The following is a 14,631-nucleotide window of genomic DNA, read 5'->3' as shown; positions in this document are numbered from 1 at the left end:
CGAACAACCCAAATGCCACAGAGGATGAGCAGATATGTGGCATGATCATTTGTGGGATGGAACAGGACCCGGCCACAAAAAGGAGCGGAGTTCTGGTTGGTGAGGCGGCCCAGGAACCCTGCAAACATGACGCTAAGTGGAAGTAGCTAGACACGGAGACCACCTACCGCAGGATACCTCGTATATGGGAAGTGTGGACCCTGCAAATCCATAGGGACAGAAAGGGGACAAGTGGTCGCTAGGGGTCAGGGTATAGGGTCTCCTTTAGGGGCAGGAAAATGTTCTGGAACTAAACAGAGGGGGTGGTGGCACAGCTCTGTGAAGGAATGAAATGTCCCCGAACTGTACACCGCAACATAGTTAATTCTCCGTTACGTGAGTTCTACCTCCATTTGTAGAGAAGAACGAATGCGTGACGGGCTGCCCTATGGGACTGGGCTTTCTCTGAGGAAAATCTTTCCCTCAGTTGGCAATTGAAGTATTTTAAGTTGATCCAGTGGAAGTGATTTATATCCTCATGAGATCACAGTTTATGTAGACACTCAGGTCTGTGTTCTTTTCTTTTTTTTTTTTTCTTAAGATTTGTTTATTCAGGGCGCCTGGGTGGCTCAGTGGGTTAAGCCGCTGCCTTCGGCTCAGGTCATGATCCCAGGATCCTGGGATCGAGTCCCGCATCGGGCTCTCTGCTCAGCGGCGAGCCTGCTTCTCTCTCTCTCTCTGCCTGCCTCTCTGTCTACTTGTGGTCTCTCTCTGTCAAATAAATAAATAAAATCTTTAAAAAAAAAAAAAAGATTTGTTTATTCACTTGAGAGAGAGAGTGAGCACGCACAGGAAGAGGCAGAGGGAGAGGCTGAGAAGCAGACTCCCCCACTGAGTGCACAGCCTGACGACATGGGGCTCGAACCCACAACCCTGACATCACAACCTCTTGAGCCGAAATCAAGAGTCAGGTCGCTTCACCGAGTGAGCCACCTAGGAGCCCCACGTTCTTTTCTCAGACCAACATGACGTACCTCCCACCACACCATTCTTGATCTTTGCATGGATGACGCCACGACCTTGCTCTTGGTAGGCTTCCAAATTAGTAGCGCACCGAACATCAAAATTGTGAAGGAACGCCACAGGCGCGTTCTGCATGCACTGCCCAGCCAGGGACACCTGAGGGTAAGGGAAATCCCAACAAGGCTATGAGCTCTCTCAAATCACAAAACACAGGTCAGCAGCCGGTACAGGCATTCTTCCTGCAGCCCGTGCCTACTGCTGGGCTAGTCTTCAAATAATGTCAAGTTCACTGACTAGATGAGCCACAAATCAACTATCTAGTTCATTCACTAATCAAAGTCTGGAAGCTGCCAGTTGAGGAGTAGAAGTACATAACATAAAATAAGAAAACTCCTGGGCGCCTGGGTGGCTCAGTGGGTTAAGCCTCTGCCTCCGGCTCAGGTCATGATCTCAGGGTCCTGGGATCGAGCCCCACATTGGGCTCTCTGCTCAGCGGGGAGCCTGCTTCCTCCTCTCTTTCTGCCTACTTGTGATGTCTCTCTCTGTCAAATAAATAAATAAAATCCTTAAAAAAAAGAAAAGAAAACTCCTTGCTCCATTTACTTTGCAGAAATGTGATTATATTCAACTTCATTTTCTCTTCCTCAGGACAAACAGATTTTTGTTAAAACGATAAAAATGGATTCCTTGTACAGCGAAGAGAGACAGTTTAGACTCCCACGTTTTCTTCCCACAAATATCTTTTCCTCATGATTTTGGACTTAAAAAAAAAAAAAAAAGGTTTTACATAAAACTCTACAGCCTTGAGATATTTTTCAAAGTTCTGGAATATTACATTAAACTGTCTACTTATAGGTGCGCCTGGGTGGCTCAGTGGGTTAAAGCCTCTGCCTTTGGTTCAGGTCATGATCCCAGGGTCCTGGGATCGAGCCCCACATCAGGCTCTTTGCTCAGCAGGGAGCCTGCTTCTCCCCTCTCTCTCTCTACCTGCCTCTCTGCCTACTTGTGATCTCTGTCTGTCGGGTAAATAAATAAAATCTTAAAAAAAAAAAAACATTAAACTGTCTACTTATAACTGATTAGAAATTGGTTATTAAACTAACAGAAGCTCAGAATGGTAGTTAGTTCCATGAAAATTGAGAGAATGTCTTTTGGTTGGGAAGTTCACTCTGACATTTAGCAAAAACAGTGGCTAATTTAAGATCATCTATTAAAATCGACATCATAAAGAGCTGCAAGCCTGGGAAGTCCACAGGAGAAAATAACTTAGGATAAGATTCTTTAAGTTAAATTAACAAGATGGGAAAAATGTTAAAGGCCCCGAGCACATCGCAATTGAAATTCTTACCTGCGGAATGGTGAAATATGTCTTGTCTACAGTCATGATCGGATCTCCTTGCTTGTAACCAAAGTCTGCAAGGTCTCTTAGATCAGCATGCAGATGCACTTCAAAGGAAGCTCGCCGCTGAGAGGAGCTGCAGATCAACGGCAAGGATGACCACTACTCCTCGCGGCTGTATCTCCTTAAAATTTTTGTTTTACTTTTTTAATTACAAAAATAATACATGGACTAAAAGCCACAGATGGGCACATTTGGGAAGTGGTTAGTGGGGGCGCCTGGGGGGCTCAGTGGGTTAAAGCCTCTGCCTTCGGCTCAGGTCATGATCCCAGGGTCCAGGGATCGAGGCCCACATCGGGCTCTCTGCTCGGCGGGGAGCCTGCTTCCTCCTCTCTCTCTCTCTCTCTGCCTGTCTCTCTGCCTATTTGTGATCTCTATCTGTCAAATAAAAATAATAAATAAAATCTTAAAAAAAAAAAAGAAAGGGTTAGTGGTTAATTTTATGTTACGAGAATTCTAGAAGGAGGAAGGCGAGGAGGAGGAAGAGAGGAGGAGAAGGGGGAGGAGGAGGGGGAGGGGGAAGGAGAGGAGGAGGGGTAGGAGAAGAAGGAGGAGGAGGAGGAAAAGAAGAAAAAGAAGAAAGCTGTCAAATTTCGACATCAGGGAAAGGTTCAAGAAAGAAACTCAAGCCCCCAGGGAGCCCAGCCCTCCTTCCCCAAACCCAGATCATTGCTGTTAACTGTTTGCGGCATCAACAGTTTCTCTCCAATGAGACCCAATTCTTTCAAATCCTTAACGCAAAATGAACTTGCTAACGGAAATCTAGAACCGAGTAGCGACTGGAGGCGGTGAGGCTGGGGCCGCAAGAGGACACGCACGTGGAGCCATGGTAGAAGTAGCCCAGGAAGGGCGAGTTGGCCGGCGAGGACTGCACGCACAGGAACGGGAACCAGCCGGGTGCCCCGCGGCTCTCCTGCACAGAGCACAGGTGGTCAGACTCGGGACTGACGTCGCCTCCGAAAACGCCAGTGAAACAGGCCTCTCTGAACAGCTCCGTTAGATCGGGTGAGCATTCCTGGAAAGGAAACAGAGGGGCAGTAAGCAGACAGAAGCTGCCGTGGGGGCGCTCCCCTCTCCAACAGCAGCTCTCAAGTGAGCCCGACGCCGCTGAGGAAGCCTGGGAACGGAGTCTCCAATCCAGGCTCCTGTTCTCTGAGCTCACAGCAAGTAAAATCCTGCTGGAATTCCTCTCATCAATTCCCTAATAAGCCTCCAGGTCAGGAATTTCAAACCGTTCAGGGAATCCCATCCTTACTGGGGACGTGAGATGTGCCCACAAAAAAGAAAGAGAGAAAGAGAGAGAGAAACAATATGAAGAGAAGGTAATATGGAATAGACTCCAAATGGGAAATAAAACAGAGTAAACATCTCTCTTTTTAATCGCCATCACCATCTAAATCCCTAGCCCAGAGAAACCTAAGACATTTCAAATCAGGGCAAACAGTCCAAAGTCCTAAGAATCCTTACAGTCCACACGAGAATACAACCCAGTTAATGTCATCAAGAAGTGACTTCATAAAAGAAAAAAAAAAAGTGACTTCACTCCTGTATTCGGTCATTCGTCCATATTCTTCCCTGATTCACAGAGCGTTGAGAGCTCAAAGTTATGCCTGAATGCCTGGTTTACTGACAGTAGAATACATTTTAAACAACAGTTCAAATTAAAGAACGGATCACATTTTTGCTGGCTATAAGCGGGGTCTCCGCAACCAGAGGGAGCACACAGCTCTTCTTAAAATCGAAGGTGTATATGCTCGAGATGAAACGGAATTCTATCTAGGCAAGAGATGTGCTTATGTGTACAAAGCAAAGAACAACACAGTGACTCCTGGTGGCAAACCAAGCAAAACCAGAGTAATCTGGGGAAAGTAACTCATGCTCATGGAAACAGCGGCATGGTTCGTGCCAAATTCCGAAGCAACCTTCCTGCTAAAGCCATTGGCCACAGAATCCGAGTGATGCTGTACCCCTCAAGGATTTAAATTTAATGAAAAGTAAATAAAGGTGTAGATTTGTTCTCTTGTTAAAAAAAAAAAAAAAAAAAGAACGGATCACGTCTGAAGTGGTGAGCAGCAGCTCCCAGAAGACATCACTGACCCAGAAGGCCAGTGGCTGGCACTGCGTACATCGATACCAAGTATGGCAAACACGAAAGTCAGAAACCAGGCACAGGACTGCAGTCTGGAAGACAGAGGACGAGAATACCGTCTTGACGCTTCCACTGATACTGATTTACGATGTGCTGTATTTTTTGATTAAATTGTTATTGTAAGTGAACTTGTTAGCATGAGATCTACCTTAAACTTCCCTTTTCTGCTTTTCCCTTTTCTGATCTGTGAAACCGACCACAACATAACTGTGCTCAACACAAACAGGAGCGACTGGGATTCCAGGAAATGTTCCACATCTCTCATTCCTCTCATTCCTCTTGAATCGCGAAGAAGGATTATGAATACGGATGGGACCTGGATCCGGCAACAGATTCCTAACTATGATGCCAAAAGCACAAGCAACAAAAGAAAAAACTGACGAACCAGACTTCATCAAATTACAAAACTTCCGGGCCTCAAATGATACCTACAAGAAAGTAGACGACCTACACAATGGGGACACTTGTTACAAATCACATACCTGATTTGAGACTAGTCTCCAGAAGGGTATAATAAACTCTTATAGTTTAACAACAATAAAATAAATAAAAACAATGGGCAATAAATAAAAATATGGGCAAAGGGCCTAGGAAGACATGTCTTCAAAGATACACAAATGTCCAGTAAACGCATGAAAAGATGTTCAACACCATTTGCTACTACGAAATGCAAATGAAAATCACAGCAAACTACCACTTCACAGCCACGAGGACAGCTAAAATCCAAGAAGTCACGTAGCCAATGTAGGTGAGGACAAGGGGGAAATTGCCACCCTCCCGCACTGCCAACAGGAATGTAGAACAGTGCGGCCACTTTGGAAAACAGTTCCTCCAAAGGTTAAGCCTACAGTTGCCAATAGGCCAGAGCAGTTCCGCTCTTAGGTACTCTACCCAAGAGAATCGGAAACCCACATCCAAACAAACACTTGCCTACAAATGTTCACAGAAGCTTTATTCATCACAACCAAAAAGCAAAAGCAACCCCAATGCCCATCATCTGATAAACGGATTGGCAATCTGTGGTCTATCCCTGCACCGGAATGTGACTTGGCCATAAAAAGGAACGTAGCCACAATGTGGAACCCGAGTAAGATGCCGAGCGAGAGAAGCCAGACACCGGAGGTCACAGGCTGTTGGAACCCGCTTACGCGCAACGTCCAGAACAGGCCAATCCAGAGAGCCAGAGCACAGAGGAAGAGGGGCCTGGTATGGGCAGTGGGCAGGGGAGATACTGCAGAGGGGCACAAAGGGTTATTTTTGGGGTGACGGAGACGTTCTCATGTGGGGTCATCGTGAGGGTTGTGTACCTCTACATATTTACCAAAAAAATTACTTTTCCATAGAAGCTTCTCAGTAAGATAGTAACACCATCCCCTCAGTACAATCATCTGAATCCTGACTTTATTGGAAGAGATTCATATTTATCCTTCCCTAAACTAGACTGACAGAACTAAACAAGAAAATACTCAATTTGAAAACAAGTTGCAACACAAAACGCAATCTTAGTTTTCAAAGCCCGAGCTTCGAAAAGCTGTGGATGGGGACTGGCTGGTCTTCCTCCCATGCCCTCAGGCGGCAGAACCTCTGCACCTGGACTCGGAAAGGACGTACCCACCTGGTCACAGCAGCAGCGAACATCGCAGGCCCCAGCTGTCAGATTACAGGGACAAGGACCCAGGGGCTGATACACCTGATTGGGAATAACAGTCACATTCTCTGAAAAGTACAAGAACAGAGAAGTCCAGCTATGAAACACGCAGACAAAGCACTGCCACGTTTTTTTGGAGGCTCGAAAGGAAGCTGCACCATTGTTTTACAAATCACCGGGACACGTTAAGGAATCCCTGAGCTACGCTTAAACCCTCTCCCAGGCCTGTTATCTACCATGCCCACAAAACCCCAAACATGGGAAAATGCGTGAGTCATAATAAACTGAAACTTGTGGTTGATCTTAAAGAAAATCGAGGGACTAAAATTGACAAGCTGAGATAACTGTAAGGCACTGATTCTATTTTTCTATATGCTGAACAATCCCTTTCATAACATGGGCTCACATCAAGCACTGACTCCTTCCATTTCATTACCTCCTCCAGCAGATAAAACCCACACCGGTGACAGTTCAGATGGCTTATCTGGCGCCTATCTGGCCGCAAGATTCTATCTAATGATGCTACCTGCTCAACCTCATATCCTATCGCACTGTAGACCCAACTCATCACATCCTGATTCTGGTTCGAGGGCGAAAGTGGGTGGGGAAATGAATAATTTTTACATGGACTGGAAAAGGAATATGTCGTATTACATTTCAACCTCCTAACTCAGAATCCAGGCAGCAATGTTCCCAGTTTCTCTGCAATAATTTATCCGGTAAAACTTTCAGTCCGCTGAATTTTACTTTTTTTTTTTTTTTTTTTTTTTAAGTAGGCTCGATACCCAGCGTGGAGACCAACGCAGGGCTCAAACTCATGACTTTGAGATCAAGACCTGAGTCAAGATCAAGACTCGGACGCTTAACCAACTGAGCCACCCAAGCGCCCCCTGAATTTTACCTTTGCCCTAGGATTTGGTACCTGTTGAAAAACTAGGTAACGAGGATTTCTTAAACTCTACATAACATTTAACTTCAAAGACATGTCAGCTGCAGCATGTGAAGCACCACTAATTACGTAGTCTACACTATCATATAGTAGAACCCCAGTACATCAATGGCATCAGGAATGAGGAGAAGGTCTGAGTAACAACTATGTCACTCAGACCAGACAAGGCTCTGACCATCAGTATCATTAAACCTGTGGGACGGAAGTAAGGCATTTCAGAATAGGGTTTTACTATATGATCTATAGATAGATGTTTGTGTATCTATCTATACCTCCCCTCTGCTGTTTGCTAGCTTCATTGCTACTAGGCATACCACGTACCTCCTGTCTGTCCTTCCATCCTTTTTCTTGTTCTGAGCTCTGTCTGACTGGGTGCGAAATGTTTCATACCTTCATGGGGTCAGACCGGACATCGCATAATTATCAATATACAGACACTCTAATTTTCCAAAGTTTGGCTAATTGCACAAAGATGCTTTGAAACATTACCTAAATGGAGTCAATATTTTTTAAAAGAAATTTTATTTATTACCTAAATGTTGTCAAGTCAAGATTTTTTAAAAGAAAAAAGCTATTACTTTGAATGTTACGGCTACCATTCATCCCTCTGGTAGTTTTTTTAAGCACCCCCTGGATATTATTTTGTTGGTTTGTTTTCAATTTTAAACATTAGAGAATGTTTTTTCTTCTAAAAACAAATCTTGAAACCTTTAAATAGGTCACCGATTCACATGTTCAAAGAACTCACGAGGATCTAAGAAAAAGGTGCACAGTGACGTCTTCATAGCCGGCCCCTTCCTGTTCCCACATCCTCCTCCAAAGGGTCCCCCATGGTCAGCGTCTCAGACAGCCTTCCAGAACTTCTTTGTGCAAATATAAATATATATTCTCATTCTGTGCTGTAGGCACCCAGCTGCATCTGCCTTCCGCAGCTGGAGATCCGTCTTGGAGAACCTTCCACGCCAGCACGCTGAGGGCAGTGTGGCCCACTGAACGGCCCAACTCCTCTTATCCAATCCCCCTCCACTTCCAAAATCACATGGAGGACCACAGTGGGGGGATGTAAGGAGGGAAGTGATGGTGTGGAGTCTCAAAGTGACAAAGTGACAGACCTTTGCTACGAAGGAGCAACGTGGCTCCCTTCATCCCAGGTGACCATAAAGGCGAGAGATGCTGTTGGTGGTTGCGGGAGGCGGGGCACGTGGCAGCGGCACCTATCAAACCGGACCCCTCACCACAGGCACACCTACATTCTCTTGTTCTGAGAACACTGCCACGAGACTGTTTCAAGTCCAAACACGCGTGTGCACGGCGCTATCTGTTGTAGCGCTGGTTACACATCACAAGCCGGGACTGCCTGAAATTCCATCAGTAAGAGACGAGTCAAACAAGGGCAGCTCCACAGGATGGAGTACTAGAAGCTATTAAAAAGAATGAGGAGCACTTTTCCATTTATATGGCATTTATTTTTAAAAGGTATAGAATAGGGGCGCCTGGGTGGCTCATGGTTTAAGCCTCTGCCTTCAGCTCTGGTCATGATCTCAGGGTCCTGGGATCGGGCCCCACATCAGGCTCTCTGCTCAACAGGGACCCCGCTTCCCTCTCTCTCTCTCTGCCTGCCTCTCTGCCTACTTGTGATCTCTCTCTGTCAAATGAATAAATAAAAATCTTTTAAAAATAAAAGGTATAGAATAGTAAATTGTGTGTTATTAATGTGTGTGTGTGTGTGATGTGTGTGCTGTTCTTAAACAGGAGAATACCACACACATTTCCATAAGTGTAAATTAAGAGGCTGCCTCGGCAAAGGGAACTGGTGGTCCAAAGCTTTCACTGAAAATCTACTGCAGGTTTTTTGTTTGTTTTGTAAACTCCTTCATTAATCTTTCCCTGCACTTATTTTGTTTTGTTTTTGGTTTGGTTTGGTTTCAAGATGGAGTCACAAGATTCCAATGCACAGAAACAAACTTTGCTCTCTCCCTTGAAGGCTACAAGGATACAAACAGCACAGCAAAATAAAACAGATCCGAATAAAGTCAAAGAGGACAAAGCGGGAATTTCTAAACCAAGAAAATTAAACAAAAGGGAAGTAGGTTTAGGAAGGCAAGACGGACTTAAGAGCAGAGGGCACAGATTATGTGGCGAACACTTATAATCCAACAGATAATGTCAACAGTGAATGTTCTGATTGTCGAAGACTTTACCCACCTGATGCATTATGGGCCAAAGAAGAGTTGGCATAAATTTCCACTCGGATGAGTAGATGAGCTAAACAGGATGAATTGCGAGATGCTGAAACCAGAAGAGCCTGGACCATACACGGGGACTCTGAGAAGGACTCCGTCTCATTAGAGGAACACCTTTGCCAACCCCTCTTCCACCTCACTGTCATCTCCAGCGCATTCTGCAAGGAAAGTATACTGTCCCTTTGAAAGCGACTGAAAACAGCATGAATCATTCTAAGAACATACAATGGGAAACACGATAAAATCACCCATCAGCCTCAGCCCACTTTACAAAAGGAGAACTGTATACAAAAATGACATTATTCTGTTCAGTCTCACCTGGTAAGCCTAGGGCACTAGGCAAGCCCCGATTCCTAATCCTCAGTTCAACAGAAAAGCAAGCAACGTCTGGATATTAGAGAAGACTAAACACAGGTCTGTCTGATAAATCAACTCAGTGTGTCCAGCACGATTCTAGTTTCTTTATCATCCTACCAGTGTATCAGCAGAACATCAAATACACACATTAAAAAGTCAACGAAAACAGTCCCCAGTTCCTGGGATGCAAGCAAAGTCTGCCTTTCCAAGCCTTTATCTCCAGAGTTGATGTCTTGCGCATACTAGGCACTCAATAAAACATTTATTAAATGGAAGACATTTCATCTCTCCCGGCTTGAGTATCCTTACACATAAGCTCAGAGCTGGGTGAGGCCAGTGATTCCTGAAGATTTTTGAGTCACAGACCCATCTGATAATCTGATGGAAGCTGCTAACCCTCTCTAATCAGAAAAACGCACAGAATGTTACAGACAATTTCAGAGGGTTCACAAGCTTCTTGAAACTTGTCCAAGGACCCCTGACGGGAGCATCAGCACCTCTGGGCTGGGCAGATGTGTACCCGATGTGATAACCCACGGGGTCTTGGTAGTTCCAAGCACAAAGAAAACTGTACCACATCCAACCAAGAGAGCAGTGCAGATAACTGTGGGTCTCCACTGGTGCCACCGAGAACATTTTACCTCTGGCTTACCACAGTGGGGGTCACAGTCAAGCTCCAGTCTCCCGTCTCATTGGTCAGCACTCCACAGGCCGGAACCGGCAATAATCCTATAGGAGAGATTAGGACGCAGACACTATTGCCCAGCAGCTAAGGGTGTGCAAGCTGCAGTCAGGCTCCCTAGGAGGGAATCCTTTTCCCAGCTGAGGACTGGGCCTGTTACAAGCTGTGCGGCTGTGGACAAGTGACAAGTGACAGCCTCTCTGAACTGCAGTGTCATTTGTTAAATGGCATGAAAGGATATTACTGTTCTTGCTGGGAAACGCGGGGGTGCACATAAAGCAGAGGGGACAGTGAATGCTAGCCATTATTGTCGCAAGCTCTCTTCCCCAGAGCCTGTCCGTCTGTCCTCTTCGGTCCACAGCAGCCTCCCATCCCTGCTCCCATGGCGACTTTGCTGGGGTCCCGGGGGATGCCACCTCCTGCGATGCCACCTCCCCGGGCTCCTTGGGAGGCCTGGTCCCGGCCCACCCCACCCCCAACGCCACCCCCACAGGAAGGGCCGGACGTTTTACCTTCCTTGTCCTGCAGCAGGGTCAGGGACACGGTCACATCTTCGGTGCCTCCCACCAGGGACGCACTGACCGCGGGGCCGGTCATGCGAATGAAAGCAGGAATGAAAACTAGGCGGGAAGGAAGGGGAAGGGCGGACTTACTAGTTGCAAGGACACCGGGAGGAGTCCCAAGTCTGGCCCCTTAAACGCCTCATCCCCAACCCACAGCCTGCAGGCCTCTGCCCTGCGGTACACACCCAAGTCCCCCCACAGCGGCCTCAGGATGCCCAGCAGAAGGAGGAGCCCCAAGAGCAGAGGGGTTGGAGGCGGCAAGCCCATCCCTGGGGCCTGGCGGGACTCGCGTCACAGAACCGCGCCCGCCTTGGAAGCTAGGAAGCACAGGGCCCGAAGACCCGGCCCGCGCCGCCCCGCCGCCCCGCCGCCGCCATCTTGTCAAACCAAGCGGAGCTATGGCAACCACCAATCGGTCGGGGACGTGCGGAGCGGCGGGCGGTGATTGGGCGGCCAGCAGGAGAGAGCCCGCCCCCGGCCCGGGCGCAGCATCCCGGCCCCGCCCACAGGCCGTGCGCCCTTGAATCTCGACCCAAGGGATCACGAAAAAGTTGTCTGCGTCTCTAAAAGAGTTCCCCCAGCCTAGAGTTAATTCAGTCACCCAGCAGGAGCGAGCCTACGGACCTCGGCTTCTTAAACACGGTCCTTTAAATAAACTCGATTTTTATGAGGACTTTGGGATACGGCCAGTAAGCGGTGAGGCTGCAGTGCTGTAATTGTGGAGCGCGGCTGAATTGTTTTCATGATCCTCCTCCTGGTTTTTTGAAGAGTTTTGTGTGGTTTGTTTTTACAGCACAGGGCTGTCAGCACTCCAAAAGCGGATTTTTTTTTTTTTTTTTAAGATTTTATCCATTTACCTGACAGACAGAAATCACAAGTAGGCAGAGAGGCAGGCAGAGAGAGGGGAAGGGAAGCAGGCTCCATGTTGAGCAGAGAGCCGGATGCGGGGCTCGATCCCAAGACCCTGAGATCATGACCTGAGCTGAAGGCAGAGGCCTTAACCCACCGAGCCACCCAGGCGCCCTCTGAAAGCAGATCTTAAAAAGAACACAAAACGTTTTGTCCGGCGTGAGGACAGATGCCAAAGTGTCTTAATTCTGATGTCAGTAGCCTCAAAGCATTCCACGCCTTATTACAGTTCCGTGACCAGGTGCACAGGCTCTGGGGTCGCTGCGGGATTTCTCCTTCCTTCCGTGCTAAGATGACCTGCGGCAGCCCCCCTATCCTCTCCAAACTTGAGTTTCCTTATCCATAGAAGGGAGAGAATAGCCCCTTCCCCCATAGGATTGTGTGAGGATTCAATGAAGTCCCATATTAATGAGTCTAGACCAATGCCTGGCATATAGTAAGCACTCAGTAAATGTTCACTCATTGCTGGCTCTCAGAGAGGTGGTATGACGGTTAGCTGAGAAGATCCATGTCTGGGGTGCCTGGGTGGCTCAGGTCATGATCTCAGGGTCCTGGGATCGAGCCCCACATGGGGCTCTCTGCTCGGCAGGGAGTCTGCATCCCCCCCCTCCCTCTGCCTGCCTTTCTGCCTACTTGTGGTCTCTGTCAAATAAATAAATAAATAAATAAAATCTTAAAAAAAAAAAAAAGATCCATGTCTACATCATGCCTGACAAATAGCAAATGCCAAATAAATGTTTGCTGTGTTAGCTGATGAGCAAGCCTAACATTCTGAAAGCAATCTCAAAGTTGAGGGTCTACAAATGCCTCGCACTGAGCTCCGCTTTGTTCTTACACTCTGGCAAAATCATGGATTTGTGCAGTTTTAGCACCGGCATGAAATCCCTGCCACCACTCTGCCTATCAGCTCTAGGGGAACTGCAGGGTGTTTGCAGCTCTTGGTGCCTAGGTACAAAGCCTAGGAGAACGATAGGAGCAGGAGGGTTGTCAAACACACATTGCTGCTACTTACTATTCTCTAACAAGACAGTAAAAAGCATTTTCGCGAGGAAAATCGTTGTCTTGAATTACTTGTAATCCCTGGGTCAAAATGCTTCTCCATCTAGGGGAAACATGAGAAAGTAATTTAGGCAAACACGAGTGTTTGTGGGTGTGTTTTCGATGTACTACAAACCTTCATCCTCACTGAGTTCTACTTCACTAAGACCTTAACATTGCCATGTTGTCACATACTGCAGGGAGGCACCGTTAGTACCCCGGTTTCCTATATTGGCAAATACTGTTTGTCAGACATTCAAAGTAAGAACATTTTTGTTTTAGGTCTATTGAAATCCGGCCTTTGTTTACCAAACAACAGATAACCTTGTCAATACTTCCAGATGCAACATCTTGCCATGGTCAAGAAATGCACCAGGGGTGCCTGCGTGGCTCAGTCGCTCAGGAGTTCAACTCTTGGTTCCAGCTCAGGCCATGCTCTTAGGGTCATGGGATGAAGCCCCCTGCTGGTCTCCTAGCTGGTCTCCTTGCTCAGCGGGGAGTCTGCTTGAGATTCTGTCTCCCTCTCCTGTTCCCTCCACCCCTGCACTCTCTAAAATAAATTAATCTGGGGTGCCTGGTTGTCTCAGTGGGTTAAGCCTCTGCCTTCAGCTCAGGTCATGATACCAGGGTCCTGGGATCGAGCCCCGCATTGGGCTCTCTGCTCAGTGGGGAGCCTGCTTCCCCCTCTCTCTCTGCCTGATGCTCTGCCTACTTGTGATCTCTGTCAAATAAGTAAATAAAATCTTTTTTAAAAAAATCTGTATTTAAAAAATAAAATAAAATAAAATAAATCTAAAGAGAGAAAGAGAAAGAAATGTACCAGATAGTAATTTACAAGGATTCTCCAACCCTCCCAGTTCTGGGTGGGTTCTGGGCAGAGGAATGATTAAAGCGGTATTTCTCTTTTCTCCCCCTAGTTTTACTTACTTTTTCTTCCTTAAAAAGCATGTAATCATTTTCTGTTCTAATCAGAAAAAAAATAGTACTTATTAAAAGTATGCTTTTATTTTCTTTTGGTTGCATTAAGCTATTTAGCCAATAGTATAATGAACTGTGGAATTCTGGAGCATTACAGTTAAAAAAAAAAGAAAGAAAGAAAAATGCTTCAGAAGTAAAAAAAAAAAAATGCATTTGTGAGGTACAATGACATTATTAAAACTGAGAAATATTTTCTTAAAAATGATGTGCAACCAATTCTATTAATATAAATGTAGGCATAAACTCTCAATTCAACTATTAATGAAAAGTCCTGATTTTTTTTTTTTTGAGTTTATTTATTTATTTGACAGAGAGAGAGAGAGAGAGAGAGAGATCTCAGGGAGGCAGACAGAGAGAGGAGGAAGCAGGCTCTCCGAGGAGCAGAGAGCCAGACGTGGGGCTCGATCCCAGGACCCTGGGATCATGACCTGAGCCGAAGGCAGAGGCCTCAACCCACTGAGCCACCCAGGTGCCCCAAAAGTCCTGATTTTTAAATACTGTACTTCTCAAATAAAAATGTCACTGGTAGGGGCACCTGGGTGGCTCAGTGGGTTGAAGCCTCTGCCTTGGGCTCAGGTCATGATCCCAGGGTCTTGGGATCCAGCCCCGCATCGGGCTCTCTGCTCAGCAGGGAGCCTGCTTCCCTTCCTCTCTCTCTCTGCCTGCCTCTCTGCCTACCTGTGATCTCTGTCAAATAAATATCTTAAAAAAAAA

General features: G+C 46.6%; 1 protein-coding gene and 1 pseudogene across 3 annotated transcripts in view; one reads left to right on the top strand and one right to left on the bottom strand.

Annotated features, from left to right (window-relative positions):
- TCTN2 (tectonic family member 2) overlaps window positions 1-13,002 on the bottom strand; it is a 28,187-nt gene extending 15,185 nt beyond the window's left edge. Inside the window, exons 1-8 of one of the 3 annotated variants that reach the window (XM_046026015.1) lie at window positions 12,914-13,002; window positions 10,942-11,049; window positions 10,400-10,476; window positions 9,353-9,548; window positions 6,166-6,266; window positions 3,220-3,416; window positions 2,351-2,477; window positions 1,014-1,158 (exon numbers count right to left, since the gene is read on the bottom strand). In XM_046026015.1, coding sequence (XP_045881971.1) covers window positions 1,014-1,158; window positions 2,351-2,477; window positions 3,220-3,416; window positions 6,166-6,266; window positions 9,353-9,548; window positions 10,400-10,476; window positions 10,942-11,049; window positions 12,914-12,941 — 979 coding nt within the window. In that variant the 5' untranslated portion in view covers window positions 12,942-13,002. Of the gene's footprint in view, window positions 1-1,013; window positions 1,159-2,350; window positions 2,478-3,219; window positions 3,417-6,165; window positions 6,267-9,352; window positions 9,549-10,388; window positions 10,477-10,941; window positions 11,050-11,177; window positions 11,370-12,913 lie in introns of those variants that run through there. The other 2 variants (XM_046026014.1, XM_046026016.1) reach the window with 2 other exon arrangements.
- LOC123954026 lies at window positions 3,713-4,425 on the top strand (annotated as a pseudogene).
- Window positions 13,003-14,631: the final 1,629 nt, after the last annotated feature.

Source organism: Meles meles, chromosome 12, assembly GCF_922984935.1.
Source record: "Meles meles chromosome 12, mMelMel3.1 paternal haplotype, whole genome shotgun sequence".
In the NCBI taxonomy this organism is placed as follows: Eukaryota; Metazoa; Chordata; class Mammalia; order Carnivora; family Mustelidae; genus Meles; species Meles meles.
Note: the sequence above shows the minus strand (reverse complement) of the source record. Positions and strands in the feature narration are given on the sequence as shown.